At 41.3% G+C, this 25,108-nt stretch overlaps 2 protein-coding genes across 2 annotated transcripts in view; one reads left to right on the top strand and one right to left on the bottom strand.

The window, feature by feature from the left end:
* Positions 1–242: 242 nt before the first annotated feature.
* The window catches only part of LOC131696192 (dopamine D2-like receptor), a gene marked incomplete at its 5' end in the record, with an annotated part of 102,914 nt that continues 78,048 nt past the window's right edge, over positions 243–25,108 (top strand). The window contains 2 exons of the mRNA XM_058984736.1: positions 243–445; positions 736–879. Of these exons, the coding sequence (XP_058840719.1) occupies positions 243–445; positions 736–879 (347 nt within the window). The remainder of the gene's footprint in view (positions 446–735; positions 880–25,108) is intronic.
* Positions 16,953–18,474, bottom strand: LOC131696191 (uncharacterized). The gene is made up of 4 exons (XM_058984735.1): positions 18,086–18,474; positions 17,860–18,022; positions 17,274–17,808; positions 16,953–17,207 (listed from the first exon to the last, which is right to left on the bottom strand). The coding sequence occupies exons 1-4, from the start codon at positions 18,448–18,450 to the stop codon at positions 17,035–17,037; spliced, it is 1,236 nt and encodes a 411-aa protein (XP_058840718.1). The 5' UTR covers positions 18,451–18,474; the 3' UTR covers positions 16,953–17,034.

Here is a 25,108-nt window from a genome sequence, read left to right as displayed (position 1 = left end):
TGCTTTATTAGCAGTTTTCATGTTTTCCCGCTTGCTGTTATGCTGCTGTGCTCATATGTGAACCCGCTGCCTGTGAGTTGTTGTTGATTATTGCCGTGACAGCCTCGGATTCGCAGTGTCACAAAGCTGCCCCGTGATACACGGCAGCCACGAAGACAGCAGCCTGGCTCTGACTAACTGAAGTTTGCGTTTTTTTTGTTTTTGCTCTCTCTCTCTTCCCACTGCACTACTGCCTGCCATGAAGCGTGGTGGCCCAGATCACGACAACGCAGATTCCCTCCGACCCGAACGGCAATCACGACTCGGGCTACGCGGCTTCCGGCATCGGGGACGTGCTGGCAGCGAATGCAACGCCACCCGGGAGTCCAAATGTGGCCGCAACGGTCATTGTAAATAAAAACGCTACGCTTAGGAGTAGGAACGGTTCGCCCAGGAAGGAAGCGAGGTACGGGTGCTTTGCTTTGTGGTTATTATCTTTGGACTTTTTGTGCATTTTTTTTAACAAACAGGTAAGGAACGTACTAAGCCTAGACTTGAATAGGCACCAGGTACTGAAGAGGAAACATACAAAGACTTGTTCTTTTAAAGTTTACTTATTTAAAGTTTGCTTTATTTTGATTTTTCCAATTTCCAAATCCTGAAAATAAATTATTTTTATTTAAACTATTGGATAAGGTAATATATAGGTATTAACCCTCCGTTTCTATCGTTTTCTCATGTTACTGCCATATCTAGTGTGACGCTCAAACCTCTGTCATTAGTGCGGTGCGGGGTGCAGCAGGCCTTGACGCTGAACCGAAACGACTCGACGCTATCAACGAATTCCAATACGAGGGACAGTACGCTGAAGGATAAGAAAAACACACAGCAGGCTACGAGGTAAGATGTACATCACTAACAGATTGAATACTTTTCTGAATTTAATATAAAATGACGTCATAAATTTGTGATATATTATAACCCTAGGAATGAAATTATTATTCGAAAACCTATGTTTATCTACCGTAATGCGAAATTTAAATTATTCGTATATTCGTGTTTCGGCTTCGTCTCATCAATATCTGGCGGAACTGCTTTGGCAAGCAGATAAATGCTTTAACCATTTAGCGGAACACTCCGGAATTTATACATAAAGGTGCACATACACAACTTAATTAAAGTTGATTATTTGTGCTTTGGACTCTCCTCGCCAGAAGTTATCAGCCGAGTACGCCGCTAGCTAGACGCTAAATTCAACTTATGGTTTTAAGAACTGGTCGGGATTGAGATCCGAATTACGATTTGTGATGTTTAGAAAAAAATCCTTGTCAAGTCCGTGAGCACGTGGTGAGGATTTTTTTAGTTAAATGTCACCAACATTGATGTTTGGTGGAAACTAATAAAAAATGTACCAAAGAACAAAGACTAAAATGTTGAAATGTATGCCACGCCATTTCCAGAGAGGGACTTTGAGAACATTTCCTGAGAACTATCATACTTACTGCAAAATTAATTCGGACTGTTCTCGCCAGCTTTTAAAATTTTAAATGACCCAATAAACCAATTTTTCTATGTGATAAGCATGAAAGAATACAAACTTTTAACCACCAACCAAATTGGATATCTTTCCATTTTCAAAATAAAACATAACTACAAGTCATCTGATAAATTAATCAACTGACTATATTTCTTTTTAGTTATAATGAAAAATCGTGATTCATTTGACAATATTCGCATTACCCTAGAAAATATTTCAAGAATAACAGAACGAAACGAATAAATTACAATAAACCTCCGCATGAATGAGCTGGTATAATTCAAATTAAATTATGCTCACCAAGGGCGCCAATATAAACCAATAAATCACGGGAACGAGTGAACTCTTGCAATATTTCGTCATTAAACTCCGTCTTTTCGGTTGGACAAATGGCCACGCTAGAGGAGCAACCCATTCATCACGGCGCAATTTGCTGGAAAGATTTTACATTTTTCTTTGCAACGTTCGTTGGACCAAATGAAAAAAAAATCTTTATGTAACTTTTCGCCACCCCCCCCCCCCCCCCAAACATTGCCCCTGTCAGCTTTCATCGGAACTCAATTTTACAACCCTCTTCGAACTCATTACCGACCATCTTAAATTGCTCTCGACACGGACCGGCTGGCAGGAAGTGGTGATTAATTCATCCATGCTAAATTAGAATCTCAATGCTGAGGGGGGCGGCGGCCACCACAAAGCGACTGAAGTGGACACTACTTGCGACTGCCGGGACCGAAAGTCAACCGACCTACCGACGGTCCTCGGTTGGTTCAATTTGAAGAGGTGGTGGTGGTGACAAACTTGCGTTTTTTTTGGGCTGCTTTATGATCCTTGCTTCCGAGCTGGAAAGGTTAATCGCAAACATCTCGGTCTACTGTTTTTTTCACTATCTTGATGCACATCATCAACCATCCGACCGACAGGTCCAGATGCGGGTCGGAGGCTCATAATTGTGAATTATTACTGTAATTATTCGGAAAAGTTGTGCTGAAGGATTACCGGAAGTCGTTATGGTCAGCCTATTACGGACGGACTGGGCAGGAAGTGTTGACAAAATTAAATTAAACTGATGATGGGAATTATTTGGGGGTGTGATCATTTGCGGCTTTAAGGTCGCTTCCTATTTTACCAGTAGAAACCAAGCGAGAAATGATTTGTCTTTCGCAACTATAGTATTTTAACGATTTCTGGCTTATATCAATCATTGAAAAATATTACGTGAGGGGTTTAGTTTCTGCCTTGCATATAACGTTTTACATCTTCTGTATATATAAAAGTCAATGTTTGTATGTATGTGACTTATGGACTCCCAAACAGCTTAACCGATTCGCGTAAAAAAATATACATAGTAGGCATTTATTATGGAGCGTGTTTGTGTGCTATTGGTAGGGGATCTTCTACCCGCCAGATGGTGCTTCGGAACCAATTGTTTTCCTTTCCTCCTATTTAGTTGAAAGTCGCAGCAACGCGTGATGGGTATCAGCTAGTTTAATATAGAAGAAATGTATAGAATTCGCTTAAACTTTCAAGATGTTTTCCGAGGCCCAGAGAGTTGCGGCTTATATCGACTTTGTTTGACGGTTTGTAACAACGTCTGTGCGTGTGTGTGTTTTTTTATAGTAAGGTTTAAAAAGCTTCAAAAGCGTGGCCTGTAGTGTATTTGCACAGTGTGGGACTCATGACTCATGTTCGTGCCTAGCCACCGACGGAGGAATTTACCCCGACACCGATACCCACTTCATTCAGCCATTTAGCTCCCAACTTTATCAAGATCAACTCGGATATTATCCTACTCCGACTGAGAGTTCCCCGGCAACGAAATTTCTCTCGGTACCGGTGTTTGTTTCGTGCTCCCCTTTTCGTCACGATTCTGTCGGGTAGTCCACGGCGTCAAATCTACCCTACCGATGTACCTTTCTGTGAGCCATTTAGCTCCCCGCTCCGTCTACTCGGTCTAGTCCCCGGCGCTGGACCAAGCCTACTCAACGGGCCGGCCAGTAGTTGCTGAGGTCCGTCCAGTGATTCTGGGTGGAGCGTAGCTTCCGGTTCACAGGCGCCTCAACGACCCACTGCTAGCTATTCGACAAGGTCTACTCGGTTTAAGCCCCGGCGATGAATGTAGCTAACTCACGAGCTACCCGGTAGGGTGTCGAGGTCGGTGAAGCCTGACTTCCGGTTCACTGGCGCTCTGACGACTCAAGCCCGGTGCTATGTCGCGTACTACTCAACTGGTCCCCGGTGATGGACCTAGTCTACACTGTCGGAGAGTTCCCCGATGGCGGAATTTGTCTCGAAACCCGATTTGTGGCTTCCCGGCGGCTTTCTAGCCAATGGCACAATGACTACTTCGGGGGGAGGCGTGCTAATGCACTTCGCTTGATGCGAGATCTATCTGGTCGTGTTAGTTCGCTGGTCTCATAACCGCCATATCAGTCCTACTGCCGCTCTTCTCTACGTTGACCAGTTGGATGCCGTGGTCGATCCAGCGATGGTTGGAGGGTGGTTTCCGGTTCACTGGTGCCCCGACAACCCTATACTGGTGGTTTGTCGCCTAGCTAGCCTACCTCGGCGGAGAGTTCCACGACGAAAGAATGTCTCCCGTTACCGTTGACGGACGCGTTATTCTTGCTTCGATGCAGTCTGGCAGTCGAGGTCAGTCCAGCGATTCCGGGTGGAGGATTGCGTCCGGTTCACTGGTGCCCCGACGATTCAAGCCGTCGATTCGCTACGGACTACTCGGAATAGTGTTCGACGGTGGATCTTTCCTACTCCGACGAAGAGTTCCCCGGAAGTGGAAGATTTTCCGAAACCGACGCTACCCGGGAAGATGCCGAGGTAGATCCTGCGATTCTGGGTGGAGAGTGACTTGCAGTTCATAGGCGCCCCAACGACCATTCGGCCGTGCTTCTTCACGATCTACTGGAACTACCACTTCGACGGAGAAATTTTCCGACGTTGAAAGTTCTCTGGAAACCGTTATCTCGATGATGGTCGGTTAGGTGTCGAGATCAATCCTGCAAATCTGGAGAGAGGATGACTTTCGGTTCTCAGGTACCCCGACGACCTATCGTTGACGATGTGTGCGCTCAGTCTAGTCCCAGACGGTGGATTTAGCCTACTCCGGTCGCGCCCGATGGTCTCCTTTATCTATCTTCAGCAGGCTGACTTGTGGTGTACCAAGGTCGGTTCAGCGATTCTGGTTGGAGTGTAACTTCCGGTTCATCGATGCCTCGGTGATCCGAAGCCCTGTACTGCGTCGTTGCTCTTCTCGCCTCGCCTTCGTTGCAACGCTGACATGACCTGGACGTTCTGTTTACCGCGTCCCATTTTGCTTCCTTCGCATACATTCTTTGGACAATGTTGTTCAGGTTGACGTCCTCACCGACAATGGTTCTCATTTTGTTTCGCTATTGCTCGAATCGCGGGCATTCGAACACCACGTGCTTAGACGATTTCTCTGCACTACCGAAGGCGATACAAAACGGAGATCTCGCTTGATCTAACATTTTCAGATACTTCTTGAAACAGCTATGACCAAACAAAAAACTTCGTCATATGGAATTTCACCCACACCGACAGGCATGAGATTAATCGATGGGTCCATCTACCGTTTACAGCGTTAACCAACTGAGGTTGCCACTTGATTAACCCTCCGGAAGTCGCGCAAATGACCCACTGAACGAGCAGCCGCTGGTGCGCTATGACGATTTCGCTAGATTTTCAGATCAGCGTGCACTCAGTGCCCTAACACGACTTCCAGAACGTTACGGTATCAACTTGGGCTCGTTTACGGACTCCTCTCGTGCCTCAATCTCTTGCTATCTTCTTCGAGAAGAAGGTTTATGGAAATCGTTCCAGCTATCACATAGGCTACCTCTGACGAGATAGTTCGGTTCGCACTAGACACCCGCATGGCTATGCAGGGGCCAAGTGCTACTGGAGGCGCTTGCGAAACTCGACGCTGTGTTAGCCAATAATGGCTCCGCTAGCACATTCCGTAGAAACGGGATGGAGGCATGGATTGACGTAACATTTGGCAGCCCGGGTCTGGTTTCAGGCATGGAATGGAGGGTAGACGAGGGCTACACCCATAGCGGTCATTTAGCAATCCGATTTAGGATCAACTATGATGTGCAGTAGACCTCTCCACATTTTGAAAAAGTTTTGAAATATACATGGGTCAGCTGAAATTTTTGTTCTAGGTGTGAATTTGAGAACTTTCGCCAAAAATGGCCTCATTTGGACATGATTTAGAGGTGTCTCCAATCAAAAATCGTATTTTTGCTATGTTTCCATAGTAACATCACTTACACTCTGATTTAATAGGCCCTACATGCCCACATATCATCAAAGGTTGTTCCTTACACTTATCTTAACATGTTTTAACGGGTGAACATAGCTCTAATTGCAGTAGAAAATTTGTTAACTGGATTTTCATATAGAAAAGTATATCAAAACCAAGGAAAATTAGTAGTATTTTTTCTTGGTTTTGGTATTCTTCTCTATATGAAAATCCAGTTAACAAACTTTCTATTGCGATTAGAGCTATGTTCACCCGTTAAAACATGTTAAGATAAGTGTAAGGAACAACCTTTGATGATATGTGGGCATGTAGGGCCTATTAAATCAGAGTGTAAGTGATGTTACTATGGAAACATAGCAAAAATACGATTTTTGATTGGAGAACCCTCTAAATCATGTCCAAATGAGGCCATTTTTGGCGAAAGTTCTTAAATTCACACCTAGAACAAAAATTTCAGCTGACCCATGTATATTTCAAAACTTTTTCAAAATGTGGAGAGGTCTAATGTGCAGCATCAGAGGGCGGGAGATCCCTGTCATGTACGCGGGTGGAAGTCCAATCACTTCGACAGCGAAGCTTTCGCGGCCCTAAGCTGGAGGCCAACACCGACAGTCTAAGCGGGGATGCGCTGGTAGCTGTTCTATCACGCGCGTGCGACGCCACTATGCCGAGGAAAACACTGCCAAGAAACGGCAGATGCCCGGTATACTGGTGGAGTGCCGAGATTGCAGCTCTATGATCAGCCTGCCTCAGGGCTAGACGTAGGATGCAAAGAGCCCGCACCGAGGATGCAAGAGAGAACCGCCGTGAAGTGTTTCGAGCTGCGAAATTGGCCCTTAATAAGGCCATTAAAAGCAGCAAGAGAGCGTGTTTCGACAACCTGTGTGAGAGTGCCAACGCGAATCCGTGGGGTGACGCCTACAGAGTCGTGATGGCCAAGACCAAAGGGGGCTCTTCATCCCCAGAACGGTCTCCGGACCGGTTGGCGACGATTATCGAAGGACACTTCCCGTCTCGAGCCGCAAGTCCAAAGAGTTGAACCGAGTAGGGAACCCTGTGGAACGCCCGCTGTTACGGTTACACGTCAGTTTCGTAGATCAGTTGCCGGTTCCGAGAGTAGCTCCTCGGTATCCTACAGAGGTACCCGGCAACTCTCCGTCTGTGCAGCGAATCGGCGATTGCAGCTTAACTAGTGTGGTTGGAGGCATTTTTTACATCCAGCGTAACCACTCCGCAGTAACGGTTTCCTCCTCTCTTTTGCTTCTGTGAAGCCTTCGTAGCATCCACAGTGGATCTACCTTTTTGGGAGCGTACCTGTTCTTAGCCGTGTATGTTGTAAACCTGTTAGGGATTACTCTGTCAAGCACCTTACCAACTGTTTACAATAGGTATATCGTCCTGTACGCTGAAGAATCTCCAGCGGGCTTGCCTGGCTTCGGAAACGACACCAGCTTTTGTCTCTTCCAGATGCCAGGGAGCTCACCATTGTCGAAACACTTTTGCAACGCGATCGTAAACATATCCGGGTTCGTTAGGATTGCTGTCTTCAGAGCCACGTTGGAGAACCGTCTGGCTAAACTCCTCTGGGCAGACTTCCTTGTGCAGCTTGATTTCTTTGTTTAGTTAGAGCTGCTCTTTCAGCGACGTTGTTGCCTCTCTGCATCTCTAGGCTCGGAGGCAACAACACGCACGTAGGTCGGCTATCGTCGAGCTCCATGAGACGACTGGGCGGATACTGTACCTTGGTTTACCTTCTCGTGGCATGGTTGCATCGCAAGCTCTTGCTAATGCCGTTATCACTTCATTCGCAAGTACAGGTGATCGCACTCACACCTCAATGCTTCAACGAAGACTATCTTGTCGAACTTCGTTGTTTTCCACCTACACTCGCTTGATTGGGTCACCCGCACTTCCGACTGATTATTGCTTCCAAAAATGAACCGGGCCGCTTGGTGGTCACTGTAGCTGTACTCCTCGCACACTCTCTAATTCAATTTTCCTACCAGCACGGACTGTAGAAGGTTACGTTAATAACTGATTCTCGACCTTTCCGGTGGTAGGTGCTGGTTGTAGCATCGCAACATCTACGTTCGTCCATATCGTCGTTGATTTTGAATGATCTGATATCCAGTTTCCATCTGCGGCCGGGACAAATGTCACTCATTTCTCTCGACGATGGTCGATTCCATCGACCGCTATAGAATTTTGTGTCGATCGGAATTCCGGTTTCGGAGTTATGGGTTGAATAGCGCGGCCTCACAGCCATTTTCCATATAAACTGGCACCACTATGATATTTAAATGATCGCTTTGTTCACATTGACTACTTACAACGGTTCCTGAGTCTACGAAAGCAAGGACTGAATAATGTTCAAAGGGGGTATGAGCAAAGGAAAATCTATAAATCAAATTTGTATTTTCGATGCCAAATGATACATGAAAGGTCCGGTTTTTTTGACTGGGAAAGCGTTTCTGGACTTAGCCACCCAAGTAACAATTGAAGTTTTATAGCATACTACAAGTGCAATCTAAGTTTTAAGAGTGGCTTCAAGTGCGCCATAAAACTACAATTGTTACTAGGGCATAGGCGTGATTAGGGGTGTATTGAGAGGGGGTTACCCCCGCCCTCTGATTGCGCCACGTCACCCTCCTTATTAAACCCCCCTTAGACCACCACCCCATCTCTCATACTGCCCTCTCAACCCCATCATCTTTATACCACCACTATATCACCAGGCATACCAAAATAAGCTGGGGCTGACTCGGTTATAGCTTGTTTAGAACCCGCTCCCCACCCCCCTCCCGCCACCAAATTCAAATTTAGTTAGTTGGAAGAACTACATTGAACTACAGATGAATTAGCTATGGCCGTGTGTCATATCCCATTCGACTCCGTTCGTCGAGATCAACAAATGTCTGTATGTGTGTTTATGTATGTATGTATGTGTGTATGTATTTTCTAATCTCATTCACTTTTCTCAGATATGGTTGAACCAAATTGCTCAAACTTAGTTTCAAATGAATGGTATTATGCTCCCATAAGCTGCTATTGAATTTTTAGTTGATCTGACTTCCGGTTCCGGAGTTACGGATTTAAGAGTGCGACTACACAATTTTTTTTGACTTTTTCATGTAGAAAGGATACGCAATCACTTTGAAAATCGTCAATCCAATCCCGGCCCGAAGGGCGAAATTTTTTTTTTTCGACTGAGATTTTAACAGGGGCGTAGCTGGGGATGTACGCAGAGATCTTACACCCCCCTCTCTCTCACTTGTCACCACCCCTTTGAATTCCCCTGAGATCACCCATCATTACACCCAGCTCAGACCCCCCCCCCCGTCCATCACTAATACCCCTCCCCCTTTCAACCGCATCACCTTTATTTCACCGCTATATTACAAGGCATCTCAAATTAAGTTAGGAAGTGGTTCGTTAGTCGGTTTTTCACCCTTCTCACTCACCCACCCTCGCATGACAAAATTAGTTAGTAGGAAGATAACATTGAACTAATGCTGGTTAGGATAAATAAGCATGATATTTTTTTTGTTTCAAGTGTTTCTCCGTCGACACGTAGCTCATCAGGTTCATGGCTGACGAGCCATTGTGTGTAGGTGCAAAGGGTACTAAGTATGTACTAGATACTTCCATAATTGAAACGAACATAACCAGCCATGGAATCAGTTTGAAGAAATGAGAAAGGCACAATTGCACCACTAGGTGGATTAAAACAGGGTTTTAATTTTTTTGTATTTTGTCAACAAAAACTTAAAGAGAAAACAAATATTTAAATGTGTTTGTATAATGGAGAACTTATTGGTAAAGAGGTTTTTCTAACAATAACTTTATATATGTTTTTAAATTTCATACTAATTAAAATACAAAAGTGTAATTTTATTACAGAATATAATTGTAAGTATCATTTTAAATCAAAATGCATTAAATGATATAGTTGTTAAGATATTTGGAATTTCGCTTTTTAAAAAAATTTCCCATTACCCCATCACAAAATGTCAATAATCTAATGTTTATCATTTTAAAGGCGTAAACGAAACTTTCCAGTGTATTTGGATCATGGAGAAGCTTTCAATGAAAAAGTTTTCCTAGCAACAACTTTTGACATATTGTTATAATTCATACTATTTGCTGTCAAAAATACAATGATCTTTTTGAATATGATTCTAAACGCCATTTTCATTCAAAATACCAACACAAACAACAAAAATTTTCTCGACGTATTTTAAATATTGTTGTAACAAAAAAATTATTTTGTTTTATTGGGGCCTTTTTATAGGATATTCGTGCTTCGCCATCAACAACAATATGGTTTTATTTCAGTCTATTCTCAACCACCAAAGGCATCAGTCACAATACCAGTGTGCTCTCTGCTGCTACCCAAGCCAACGCAAACAGTTGCTTCTTTCTTGTGTGCATTGTCTGCAGAACAAAGGGAACCGTTACTATTATTCTTGTTGGTGGTCTATCAAGATGACTGAGTCTCACCAACGAAATATGATTCTTCAAGCTAGCAGATGGCGGTCAGCGGGCTACAACGGAAACTAAAGAAGAGATACACGAGGTTGGAGAAACTCGTGATATCGTTATCTGGAGAAATTTCACCGCCGATGATCACTTCGCCGGAGTGGCTGACAGCTAAGTGGATTGTGCGAATGAGCATCGGTATAAAGTGAAATACCGCCGCCGAGGAACTCTCAGATAGCAGATAAATAGGAACGAGTAGCGTCAAGAAGGATAAGAAACCCTGTGAAGGTGCTTTCGAAGAGATGTAAATCATTATGGTGGACACCTTCGGATCGGTTTGTGTCTCGCCAGGTTGTAGCAGACCAGAGCAAGTCAGGTAAACCGTGAAGGTTGGACACTGAGCAAAAAAAAGCAGCTATAGACAAAAAACATGAACGATTAAAAACAAAACAAAAAGAGTAAGAGCACATTCCCAACTGAAGTAGTACCTAACGATTGCCCCAGATGGATGGGGATTGCGAGATACAAGAGGTTTAGGTTTAGTCGGCAGGCTTAACTACTTCTAACCAATCCGAATCTACTACGAGCCTGTAGGCAGCGGTGCTTGTTGATGGTTCCTTCTCAATTACAAACATATACTCAATCTGTTGAGCTGAGACAATTGGTACACAAGACTCGGCTCTCCAGACCTAGGAAAAAATCTTCAATTTTTGAGGGTTCCTATACCTTCCTTTTAAAAGACGCGTAAAAAAATCAAAACCCTCCCCTTGAGCATTTTCTGCGCACGGGCCTTCTTAGTATTAATTGTTTATTATTTTTATTTTTACATCATGTAAATATATAAAAGACCCATGGCTCCGTGAAGCTAACGCCTTGAGCCGTGCCAAATAAACGAATTAAAAAAAATTGATTTTTCAAAAGGCCCATAAAATTTTCTGTAACCCTTTGACATCAATGCGGCGATATTGTAAACCATTAATTGCCAAAACCCTTGATTTTCTTTTGATTATATCTGCGGTACTATTAACTCTAGAATCAAACCCCAGAATGTTATTTAAAGTAGTCTGAAAAAACTACTACGCTACAAACTAAGCGGCAGTGCTGCCAACTATGCGATTTTCACAGTTAAAAGTTCATTTTGCTTGTAATATAGATATATATTTTAATTTTGAAAAAAGGAATGCCATCGCGTTCTTCTGACATCTTTACTTAAAACCTGTATTAATCCACCTAGTGGTGCAATTGTGCCTTTCTCATTTGTCTAAACTACGATTCCATAGCTGGTTATGATCAGTACAATGGTGGAAATGTATTTTACATATTCAGTACGATTTGAACATAGTACATACAATGGATCGACTGCCACGATTTTGAGATACTATGTGTCGACACTGAAACATCGCTTGAAACCAGCGGCGGATCAAGGAGGAAGATCCGTTAAGAAACTTTAAACTAGTTATAATTTTAAAGTAGCAACCCCTTACTGCATACTCCTACCTAAGCCAATACAAGCTAAAAAAAATAGGTTGACAATTTTTAGAGCGATTGCATAACCTTTCTATATGACAAAGACAAAAATGTGCCAAAGTCAAAAAAGTCAATTTTCGTCCAAAAAAAATTTATTTCGACGTTACATAAAATCTCAACGTTTCATGCATTTCAAAGTCATTTGGCATCCAAAATACAAATTCGATTTTGAAATTTTCCCATACTCCCCCCTTTGAGAATTTTTCATTTCAGTTTATATGGGAATTTGCTGTGTGGTCGCACTCTTTAACCCGTAATTCCGGAACTAGAGGTCCAATCAACAAAAAAATTCAATTTTAGCTGATGGGAAGGTTGTTCCTTTCATTTGAGACTAAGTTTGTGCAAATCGGTCCAGCCATCTTTGAGAAACAGAGGTTTTTTTTCACATACACACACAGACATTTTCCGATCTCGACGAGCTGAGTCGAATGGTATATGACTATTATTATATATACCAATAATATGTAATATATATTATATTATATATTATTGGTATATTAGGTTGACGATTTTTAGCGTGACTGCATAACCTTTCTATATGAGAAAGGCAAAAAGTATAAAGGATATCCCAAATGAATGTGAAAAATTTCACTACGGCATCTCCACTCTCCCTATCAGACACGTTTCCATAACTGGGTTAAATGCCGAATTTCAAATGACATGTTTACTATGCATAATAAATATAATAAACACAACGACAAGGGCTCTTGATCCATCGGTGGCCCAGAAGAAGAATGCATGGGAGAAGAGCAATACTGACAAAGACCGACTACCATATGGGCGGTTCAAACACGAAAGAGTGACGCAGAGTACTGAATTGGATAATTTTGAAAAAACGACCAGGACTGCGATTTTACGAAGTTTAAGCTTCTGGCGGCCCTACATTTTCTGACAAAGTGAAGTTCTAGAGTGTTGAAATGTTTACCACTGTTTAGTAAAAGTAGTAGAAAGCTAGTGTCAGACCTTCATGAGACCTCAAGAAGCCACTTTTATAGGTAAGTCAATGTAGATTTGTCGATAGACGGTTCCAGATGTAATAAAAAACTGGCTCATTTTGATACACCTACACTTCGCTTGCCGTACAAAAACTTTTTGTGGAATTCGACAGCTTCATTTTAGGCCAATGCAATAAATTTTCTACATGCTTGCGGACGCATGTGGCCCCAAATATTTTGAAATTGAAAGACGGATAGGTATTCTAGAGCGAATCAGTTGTAAACTTAAGACAGAAAACTTGGACTAGGCAGGCTCATATGGACATGATCGAAAGGAAATGTGAAGAATTCTTTGCCTTCTGCTGGTAGGAGTTGGGCTTTCCACCCAAGTCTACCGCATGGTCGTTGATAGAACATAACTCATCATCTTTTAATTTCATTGCTTTTGTAACATACAAAATATAGAATTAAAGAATGTTTTCTAAACTCGTCCACCCCTGTCAACAATCAACAATCCACTAACATCCCACCGGCGAAGATTTTAGGTAAACTTAGACGAACGGGCGAAATTAATCGTTCCGCAGAACCGCTGTTTCCGAATTCGGCGAAGGGAGAGAGAAGGAGGGAGAGGTGAGAAGAAGGAGAGAAGTGATAGAAACTATAAGTCGTTGGAAGCCACTAAAAGAAGACGGACGTAGAAATAGGAAGTCCCTCGAATTTACTCATAAAAAACCTATTTTAATCCACCTAGCGGTGCAATTGTGCCTTTCTCAATCATGAACACGAGAATTATTTCGTTGTTTATATTCGTTATAAGCTTCCAAATGTATATATTACATTTTTATTATACACGACATGACAACTATATACAAGAAAAGAAATCATTATTCAAGTTCTAAAACTTTGTAAAAGAAAAAACAGCCACAATTAATATTAAATTGAAGAAATGTGCGAAAGTTCCAAAAAGTCGATCTTCAGAAAAAAATAATTTTCGAGATAACGTAAAATCTAGAAGTCCTCCTTTGAAAAAAAAAAGTTGAGTTCCGGCTTATATGGGAATTTCATATGTGACCGGACGTTTTAGTCTATATTTCCGGAATCATATAAGCGATCCGTACGACATCTGTGGGGATATTATAGCTATCATTTGAGAATAAGTTTGTGAAAATCATCCTAACCATTTCCGGGATACTGACGTAAGTTCGTTAATTTTGAAAGATGGCCGCTTTTACCGGGCACGTCCGGAACCGTCTATGGTGGTCAATGTAGTCAACGAAAATTTGTTTGGCCGTCGGTGACCTAGAACTGCAAATTTAAGTTGTTTGAGAGACATTTTAGCGAAATTTTTACCATTTTTTGCTTTCATCGGAGTATCGGTTTAAATCACAATTTGCTATGTGATCGCACGCCACAACCCGTAACTCCGGAACCGGAACTCGGACCGGGATAAAATTTAATAGCCATTTACGGGGACGCAACATCTTTCATTTGAGACTAAGTTTGGTTGATTCGGTCGCTTACGGGTCGCTGTTGTAAATCCGTCTTCATCGGTATTTGCTTCTTTATTGGCGATGCTGTTTGTTGGTTTGGGAGCGTTTGTCGTGGTCGTTGTACCTGCATTATTGGTTAATTGGATCGTTGTTTTTGGTTTATCTGAAGGTGTTGGTGGCTGCTTCTTAGAGTTGGCTGTAGTAGATGAGCTTTGACTAGTTGCTTCGGCGCATGTTTTTCCGTAGTGGGCTGTAAGGTTACAGAATTGGCATGTTGGGGTCTGCCCGGGATATGTGATTAGCGTTGTTTGCTTATAGGTCACGCCATCCTTCGGTGATTTGCATTCGATAGTCATGTAAGAAGGTATTGGTTTAGTCACTCACATTCTCACAATATCCGTTGTGTGTCCGACGCGGTACCCGGGTACCTTTTTAAGTTTCAATTAATTGAATTCCTATGTTTTATCCATAGCTGGAAATTTAAACTTTGTGACATCTTAGAACTTCACTAAGTCAAGCTTTTGGGTTAATAATATTGTTGATATACTAAGGGTGGGAGTGAGGAGGGGCTCCTGAATTTTTTTACTACGTAACAGGCCGACGTGGGTACCCGGGTACCCACAAAACTAAAATGCCCGTAACTAAGGTAATATCCAACCGATTTCGATACTTTTAGCCGTTTTAGATTCAGGAACTCATCCACTTTTGGACTTGGTAAAAATGAATCAGGTTACTTCATTCGGTTCCCGGTAATCCGGATTTCCGGAAGCAGGTTCCAGTGCTGGGTACTATTTGCGAATTTCAATGGAATACTAGCAATATGGGTATCAAAACTCTTGTAATTGCATCAGTAAGCTGTATCTCGTGGTTTTGGAACCATTTGGTGATTTGACCCCGGAACGGACATTACGGAGCAGGTTCCCGTGGGGCCGTGAGTGGCCATTCCATTCCAATTCCATTTTTCAAATTGCCATAGGGTCCCGTAACAATAAAAAACAGACTTCCGAGACAATTTGAAGAGTTTTGATACTCATATTGCTAGTACATTATTAAAATTTTTCAAATCATATCCTAGTACTGGAACATTACTCCGGAAAATCCGGATTACCGAAAACCAGATCCATTATTCCGGTTCTATTGTACAGAATCAAAAAGTGGACGAGTTTCTGAATCCAAAACATCTAAAAGTGTCATAATCGGTTAAAGGAAGCCATAGTTATGAGCATTTCAATTTGTGGGTACCCGGGTACCCTCGTTGGCCTGTTAAAGGTGTTTTTTTGTTGGACACATAACTGATATGAACGCCGTTGGGAATGCCGGTGAAAAAATTTCTCCAGGTGTCATTCATAATAGATTCTATTTCTCCATATTGCGACATGATTCGTTTAATGTTATCTTCCTTAGTGCGCGGGGCCAAATCATGGATACACACGTCCACCATGTCGTTTTACATATGCACCGGGATCTTGATTCTAGTGTTAATAAATTCGACCTCGTGTTTCATGTTGTTCTTTGCAATGAAGTTTTCGGTCTGTGCTAAGCTTCTAAAAGAGATCAAAACACAGTTTTTTACGTGATGTAGCTGAATGTACATAACTTAAGCGAGATTAAGCTCCATTTTCACTTCAATTAATTGTTCCACTTCCTGAACTGTGGGTCTAGTTGAATAAATAATAATACATACAGTCGAGGTGATATTGGTAGAAGCAAAAGCCTACACAAATTATGGTATTGTCTCCTGCCATTATCACAGAAGCACATTTTTTGCATTTCGTCTTTAGTATGTGAGTTGTGGTGATCCGTTTAGAATTTGGAGGAACCTTGATTTTCGTCGGTAGGACACTAAAACTTTAATTTGACGACTATTACTCGCAAATATTCTTCCGACGTGTCAGTTGAATAGTAATGTGATTAAAATATCAATTTAGAAAATCTCGACTCCACTTCAAACGATGTTAACAAGACAAATTTCACTGAAATTCAGAAGCGGTTCAGAGGCACGACCAGTACACAAAGAAACATAACACGTGTTGCTTCATAGGTTACGATTACGGAAGCAATTAATGGCAGTAAAGTGAACCTAAATCCTTGGTGAGAAATTGCATCTAATGCGCTTCATACCATTCCAGCTCGCTTTCAGAATAGTGGCATAAAACCAAGTCTGCCAATAATTGTGTTTTTCATTGTGCTGCTCCAAAACTAGCAAAACATTTTTCAAATTTATCATGTTGTGACGAAAATTTCTCTTCGCTTTCCACAGATACAGATTGCCTGCCAAATAAAACATTTTGATGAAAATTTCGCCATTGTGATCCAATGTCCATCAATGCTTAAACCTTATAGTACTCCTGATACGATTGAATTCGGGATTTTCATCATTTTTTTAAAGGCGTGGCATGAATTTTCCACGTGAGTGATCACATTTTTTTTACTTGGCTGCAATTGATTCACTTCTGTTATGGTCATAAAAACACAATTATTTAATTTACCGACTACAAGCAATAGATTTTAAAGAGAACTATGCAAACGTGGCAAGAGAAAGATATATACGTTAAACATGTTACACTGCTGCGGCTTTTGATAACTTGGGACCGTGCGCTATATTCTATACATTAAAATCGTGATAACGCTCCCGCTCTTTACCATTTTACTGGAACCGCCTAAGAATTTGATATTTGAAGATTATTAAAGATCCGTACTCATAACCAGTAGAAAGTTATATTTAGTTACAAGAATAGCACGACTTCCAATCTGTTAAAGAAATGGTCGCCTTGAAATAAGTGTTCAATCCAGAACACCTCGGTGCAGAAAATCCCGCAACTCCTTTTGCACCATGGTTCGATACTTTCTATTGTTGACGCCTGCATTTTCTGCCTTGCCGGCAATAAAACTCTCCACTGTCACTTTGGACAAATCAGCGTACCTGATCTGTTCGAATATTACATTGTGGAACAGTTCTGTAGGCAGTTAAACAAAAGAGATTAATACAAAATGGAAAACAAAATAAATCACAGACTGATTACCTAGAAACGCATTTCGTTTCAATTCGATCTGTAGGTTCTGCAAACTGGGAACCCACCCCAAATGTCCCATTCTTTTCAAGCAATCCACAAACGCCCGATGATAATCCCGAACGATCTGATCTCGGTGGGAATATTTAAGCTCCCGATCGATGACCAAATCCAACAGGTAGAGCACATCGATGGCCGGCGTTCCCCAGTGACAGATTTGGAAGTCGATCAACGCAGTCCGACTGATCCGATCAGCGGACCCGGCCGAAGGTTTCATCTTGTGCAGCAGATTCTTCGCATGCAAGTCACCGTGGTTCAAAACGTTATATCCGCTGCCGGACGGTCTGTCACGATTCGGAGAGTAAATTTGTTTTAATTTATTTTCGAACACTGGTTTAAGAGCTTGCAACTTGGCACCAATTTGGGCAAAATCTTCCCAATTACATACGGCGTCAGCGAATGAATGGAAAAGTTGACGAAACAAAACACGAGCACCCGCGATGTTGTTCTCGACGAACACGTTGCTTATGTTGGAAAGTTTGTTGGACTAAAACATTATGTTTAATTTTAATTGAATGATGCAATTTGACCAACCTACCTTCTGGTTAAGCATGAACGAAGCAGCATGAAACTTGGCTATCGTTTCGATAACCGGTTGTACATCTTCGAAGCTACTGATTCCACCTTTACCAACCCATCCAGCGGGGAACAGATCTTCCAACACAATAGCACCTTTCGGTTTATCCGACGAATAGAATAAACTGTTTAGAATGATCAAAACTGTTATACATATACAAAATATCCACAGCGTCGCGGAACCTCACCTGGGCGTATCCAAAGTTTCACCAGCATCGGTCAAAACCGTTCGCATCGCCGGTAAAACCTCTCGGTACAGACGGACCTCCGTTTCGAACAGTGATCGATCCTTCAGCAGAGCGCTTTGCGGCTCAATCTTCACGACCAAACTGACGGCCTGTTCCAGCGGTGATCGTTTCGATCGAAAGTGAACCGTTGTCCGATACAGCACGCTGCTGTGGTTTTCACCGGATTTACTGCTACCCGGTCGAAGCTTACAACCGTGGCATAGCGTGACCGAAGAATCGTTCCGGGCCTGCCGTATTATGTCCCGCAAAAAAGTATCATTCAACCAGCTGGGTGCGGCCAAGGTTCGGTCCGTGTTGTGTTGCATCTTGATCGGCACTACTAACGCAACCGCAATCGATGCGCGGGGGACTTTACATTCTTAATTATCATAACTTAATCGAGAGCGGAAAAAAGGGCCAATCGAAACGTTCTGGAGTCATTCTTCATTTTGTACGTACAATCAAACAAATGTCGGGATCTAAACTAAACAATACGCCCTTTCGGTAGCAAGTAGGTATGCGGTTTTTTTTATTGGACGCATGCACTTGCGAAGCGACCGCAAAAGTTAATCAATGGTGAGAAACTGCTACCTGTTGGGCGATATGAATTTGCATAATACGCTGCAAAGGTGGAAGGTGTCTAATACGCAGCCGCTTTGCTATTCAATGTGATAAATGCATGTACTTGTTTTAATTTTATTTGAGGTGGTTTAATTGATGCATTCCGGAATTAATTGAACAATCGCCTGAAACATTTCCACTAGTACCATAAATAGTGTGATCGGTTGCAGTGGAATTCTTTGTCACTACACTGGGTCACCGCATGATTGAATGATTCTGAAAACATTCGTGACACGTATGTGTAATTCATACTTTGTACGTCAAGAATTGTTTCAATTTTTATTGTTGCGGTTATTTCCGGTTATTTTTTTGATGTTTTGTGATCATTCGGAAGAATTGTGGAAGTTGCTCCTGATGAAACTCTCGCCTATACCCTTCAATAAGGGTTACAACGGAAGAGGCTGTTTTCTTGAATTTTAAACATGGCCATTGTCATCTGGAAGGATACCAAGAATAGTATATAAAGCCATCTGGAACAAGCCTAAGACGTCTGTTTTATAAGGGAGTATTTTTCTGTTTGCATTTTATATCTTGCACCTAGTATTCTGATGCTGTTTTTTCTACCCAACGCCGAGTCCCGTTAACCATAACTGACGTCAGTCCATACATTTTATTTATTTATTTATTTATTTTATTTTTCATCTGACCTACATGGTCTACATGAAATATAGAATGAGGAAAAGCCCATTTGGAGTCCATCAAACAACCTCCAAATGCGCGTAAAAACCTCATTATCGTTTCACATATACATATTAAACAATATTACACATTACATTACATAACATTACATTACAATGTGTTACTAATAATACATCTAACAAATCAAAATCACTATCTAAATCACATCTTATGCAATAAGTTAGCCGTTTAAGCCTATTTTTAAAAACGTCACTTGATACTGAGAAGTCAAAACATTCATAAACATTATTAAATACGCTACACATCGCCCTTATGGGTTCATTCTGTCCATAATCAGTACTTTGATAGTCAAGTCTTAAAAAATTCCACGATCTTATACTTCTAGCGGGCACATTTACATTAATCTGAGAAAGTATATTTGGGGCATCTATTTCACCAGTTAGAACTTGTGTACGGGCACCAAATGATAGCTGAAGCTTCCAGGATGGAGCGTACAAGAGAGAAGTACAGTGCTCTCAGACAGTATGGGTCAGTAAACTCTTTGGCTGTTCTAATGATAAAACCAAGGTTCCGGTTGGCTTTCGCAATCATGTGGGAATAGTGATCTCTAAACGTCAATTTAGAATCCAGCTGTACACCAAGGTCCCTGACAACTGACACTCTATCCAGTAGTTTCTCTGAGATAGTATAACACCACAAAATTGGATTTTTTCTGCGCGTGAAAGAAATTACTGAGCATTTGGATACACTGATAGTCAACCGATTTCGAGTGCACCAGTTACAAAATTCATCTAGTTGTCTCTGTAGTTCAATGCAGTCCAATTCAGATCGTACAATAAGAAACAGTTTAAGGTCATCTGCATAGATAAGTTTGCATCCTGGTGGAAGGACATTACAAACGTCATTGAAGAACAAGGAGAACAGCAAGGGTCCAAGATTACTACCCTGGGGCACACCCGATAAGTTTATAAAGTTACGTGACTCAACATTTCCTAGTTTGACAGATAAGGTACGGCCTACAAGGTATGATTTAAGCCACTTGGTGAAATTGAGTGAGGCACCCAATCTGTCTAACTTCGCCAGTAGGAGCGAGTGATCAACACGATCGAACGCTGCTTTGAGATCTGTATAAATAGTATCCATTTGTGCTCCGCATTCAATACTTTTAATACAATGTGAAGTGAATTGTGCTAAATTCGTGGATGTTGATCTACCTGGGAAAAACCTGTGTTGATCTGTTGATATATATGTTTTGGCTTCCCGGAACAATACATTGCTTACTAGAATTTCAAATAACTTGGACCCCGCACAGAGAGAGGTTATGCCCCGATAATTTGCTATGTCCTGCTTATCACCTTTTTTAAAAACAGGAAACATAACCGATTTTTTCCAACAAAGAGGAAACGTCCCTTGCGACAAAGATGGATTAAAAATCAGCTTTAGGGGAGCGGAAAGGACACTCGCACATCTTTTTAAAATAATGGCAGGTATCCCATCAGGACCAGCCGAAGTCGAAGATTTCAATTTATCAGTAGCAGCAACAATGTCTTCCTCCGTAAAATGGATGTTACCTAGGTCCATCACACCCCTGGGAACATCTCGTAGTCCGATTTCGACCTGTTCTGGAGTAGTCGGAACAGTTTCAAATGCACTCGAAAAATGTTTTGCAAACAGGTTACAGATACCGCGAGTCGTGCTAGAAGTTTCATTTGTCAAAGTCATACTAGAAGGAAGTCCACTCTCTTTACACTTCTCATTTACAAAAGACCAGAAACGTTTGGGATTTCGCTCAAGGTCAGATTGCGTTTGTAATACATGCCGAGAGTATAGGAAGCGGTTATAAGCTTTGTAATTGTTGCTAGCATATATGAATTCCCGCTTTGTATTGGGATTTCGTCGGTTGGTGTAGTGCCGAAGCGCGGCTGCCCTTAGTCGTTTAAGTTCTCGGAGACGTCGATTGGACCAAAGTGGTTTTGGTTTAGGACGCGGGGCTGGGACATATATTTCAAACAGTTGGGTCAGGATAGATGAGAACTTTTCTACTGCGTCATTTACATCGGTTGCGTTATTGAGCAAAGTCACCCAGTCAATCGTTTGCAGTGAGTTGTTGAGTCCAGGAAAATCGGTTTTTGAAAAGTTATACTTCAAATCGTCAAGAATCTCGTCAAAAATAACCTGTCCAGGACAGGTCTGCTCAACTAAGAGGGGAGGGTGATGCGAATCTATTTCAACAAGTGGCTCATCTGCACGATAGACATGGCAGTTCTTGTATGCATCTTCATTTACAAACAGAAGATCTAACGTGCGATTTAGTCTGTTCGTGATGGTACACATTTGCAGCATGTTGAGTAATGACATCCCGTCTAGTAAAGCAACGCTAGATCTCGAAAGGGATGAGTCGGAATGGTCGGCGTAAGCATAACCGAAAGAAGTCGTTTTCCATACAAGACCAGGCTGGTTGTAATCTCCAAATAACAAATGAGAAGCTTGGGGTTCTAGCGAATTAGCAATGTCAAGTGCGGATTGAATATGGTTCTGAATAACATTTATGTTATCTGCGGAGTCCGGAGGGAGGTATACGACGCCCACGCATGTGTTAATACCAAGTGACCAATTTTCTGCTTTCAGTTAATTCCCGCAAGATTTCTAGCTTGACACTTTCAACTGCACGTTGTATCTGTGACCCAATAGCATCTTCCAATGACTCAATCTTCTCGCTCATTTCATTTTTCCACAACTTCATACTTTCAGTTATTTCCACTAGAATGCTATTACATTTGGCCAGAATATCGTTGTGACCGCTTTGATGCTTCCGACAGCCTTGGCACAAATATTTTAACCCGCGATTTGTTGTCATTGCTTTCAGCCCATGGTTATCGATATCATCTGTACACTTTAAATGCAGTATCACTCCACACGGGCCGTAGCAGAAAACTTTTTCATTCTCTTCGCTTATCGCTCTCGTACAGGCACCGCATTGTAGCGTTGTGGTCATACCCGCGGCCGCTGACCCGTAGGTCGCCCGCCAAGCAGCACAATTGTATCACCTCGCTTGGGTGTAACTATAACGTTTCTTTAATCACCTCCTGTGCAAGTTAGTTCACGTATACCGACACACCAAAAATATCACAGGAATCTTCGTTTGACGAGCTTCCAAATGCACTAATAATCTCCTCCCAAAACGACTTAAAACGCCGATAAAAAGCAATAAAAACACGACGAATTTGTAGAAGACAACTGCGCTTCACTGTATTTTGACAGCAGATATGGTTTTTTTTCTCCTGCTGGGTACATATTCCATTGCGACCAGTGTTTTATCTACTGTGGCAGACCCTTTTTATTGTATGCCACATCAGGGTGTTGTATCACTATTAATCTGGGTGATTCTCAATTGCTGACTATAGGCACGGTCCCAGTAAGGTATTATAGAACGTATGAAGTTTATTACCTTACTGGGTCCAGTCGTCCATAAGAGCGAGTAAAGGCGCTATAACCTAGGCTCATTAGCCAAGGCAAGATGTAAATACTTCCGTCGCATCCCAAAGGAGCAAAGGAGTGACATTAACCTTCTTAGCCTAGTCACTCTCAACATCATATTCCTTTTACACTGATACAGTCGGTACGGTTGTCGTCGTTTCTTCCTCCTTCAAGATTCAAAATGATTCGTTAGTTAGATTATTCATTAAATGAATAATTTAATTGCCGTGTAATTTTGAAATATCGTTAAACCAAACTCTGCACAGTAGGCCTGGCCGTTTTAATATTTGCGACATATTGCACACAATATGCTTCAAACATTAATGTTGACAAGAAAAACACTAAAGAATATCTGCAGTGTTTTCCAGGATGCTTTTCAATACTGGCTGTGCAAGGGTTAGAATAGAATAGAAAAGAATAGAATAGAACCTCTTCGACAGTTTTGGTAACTTTGAAAATCGCCATTTTTGTTAGTAATATTTATAAAAGTAAGGAAATGGAAAAATTAAAAATGTAGTAATTACAAAAATAAAAAATATCTAAACGACGATCAAAGGCAAAAGATAAAAAAACAATAGGGAAACTAAATATTAAAAGAATGTACAAAAGAGCTAAAAACAACAAAATCAACCAAATAAACAAATTAATGTCAATTGTCAAAAAATGTTAAATCGCGAAAACCAAAACAAAGCCTATAAAAATTGATAAAAGAAAACAGGAAACTAGAAAAACCTATGGCGAAGATTAAAGAAGTCGAATATTATTGAACAAATGGTGAAAATAATGAAAACTAGGTAGAAAAGTAGAAAAAATTTCAAGAATCATTGAAAATGAAAAAAGCTACTAAAAGAATACAAACGTTAATATAAATAATGCATAAAACTGAAAAACTCGGTAAATCAAGTATAATAAAATTTATTTAACTTTAAAAACAAGTAATATTTAAAGAAATAAAAAAGTAAAAAAACACGTAAGGAATGCATAAAATTAGAGGAGTATATATAGAAGACAAAAATAAAACAACCATAGAAAAATTTAAAAAACCTGTTTTAATTCACCTAGCGGTGCAATTGTGCCTTTCTCATTTCTCTAAACTATGGCACGGAGGATTTTTATGTTCAACATAATTGTGGAAATGTCCATTACATTCTTAGTACACTTTGCACTTATACACAATGGCATGCCAGCCACGAACTTGATGAGCTACGTGTCGACGGTGAAACACTTGAAACAAAAAAATATCATATTTCATTAACCTAATCAGCATTAGTTCAATGTTATCTGCTTGCTAACTCATTTTGTCATGCGGGGCTGGGTATGTGAAGAGGGCGAAAGTCCCATGAACGAACGACTCCCCAGCTTAAATTGGTATGCTTTGTGATACAGTGGTGGTTTAAAGATGATGGGGTTGAAAGGGAGGGGTATGAGGGCTGGATGGGGTGGTGGTCTGAGGGGTGATTTAAGGAGATTTTTAAAGGAGGGGCGCGAACAGTAGAGGGGGGGGGGGGGGGTGTAACCCTTCTCCGTAAACCATCAACTACGCCTCTGTTAAAATCCAGAAACCCTAAACGAGTCGAAAAAAAAAATTAGGTTGACGTTTTTCAGAGTGATTGCATAACCTTTCTATATGAGAAAGGCAAAAATGTGCCAAAATCCAAAAAAATGAATCGTCATCAAATCTTTTTTTCGAGTTTGCATCAAATCTCGACGTTTCATGCACCTTGAACACATTTAGCATCAAAAATAAAAATACTATTTTTAATTTTCCCTATAGTTTATATGAGAAATTTCTGTGTCACCGCACTCTGAAACCCGTAATTCCGGAACCAGAGTTCCGATCGATTCAAAATTCAATAGCAGCCGATGGGAAGGTTGCACCTTTCATTTGAGACTAAGTTTGGGCAAATCGGTCTAGCCATCTCTAAGAAAAATGAGTGACATTATTTGACACATACGCACATACATACATACACACACATACACACACATACAGACTTTTTCCGATCTCGACGAACTCAGTCGAATGGGATATGACACTCGGTCCTCCGGGCCGGGATTAGGTTGACGTTTTTCAGAGTGATTGCATAACCTTTCTATATGAGAAAGGCAAAAAATGGACGAGCAGAAAATTTTTTAAAAACTGGAAAAGTGAAAAGGTGAAAAGACGAAAAAGTAAAGAAAATTGGAAGTATTGTACAAAAACGGAGCAAACAGACAAAATGGAAAACAAAAAATAGTAGAAAAAAG

Source organism: Topomyia yanbarensis, unplaced genomic scaffold (assembly GCF_030247195.1).
Source record: "Topomyia yanbarensis strain Yona2022 unplaced genomic scaffold, ASM3024719v1 HiC_scaffold_89, whole genome shotgun sequence".
In the NCBI taxonomy this organism is placed as follows: Eukaryota; Metazoa; Arthropoda; class Insecta; order Diptera; family Culicidae; genus Topomyia; species Topomyia yanbarensis.
The sequence above is the reverse complement of the archived record's forward strand: the minus strand, read 5'-3'. Positions and strand labels throughout refer to the sequence as shown.

Coding starts and splice junctions, on each gene's coding strand:
- LOC131696191 (XM_058984735.1), bottom strand. CDS start 18,450: ATGCAACACAACACGGACCGAACCTTGGCCGCACCCAGCTGGTTGAAT. Junction 17,809..17,859: donor CGTTCATGCTTAACCAGAAG/GTAGGTTGGTCA, acceptor ATAATGTTTTAG/TCCAACAAACTTTCCAACAT. Junction 17,208..17,273: donor GAAACGAAATGCGTTTCTAG/GTAATCAGTCTG, acceptor AACTGCCTACAG/AACTGTTCCACAATGTAATA.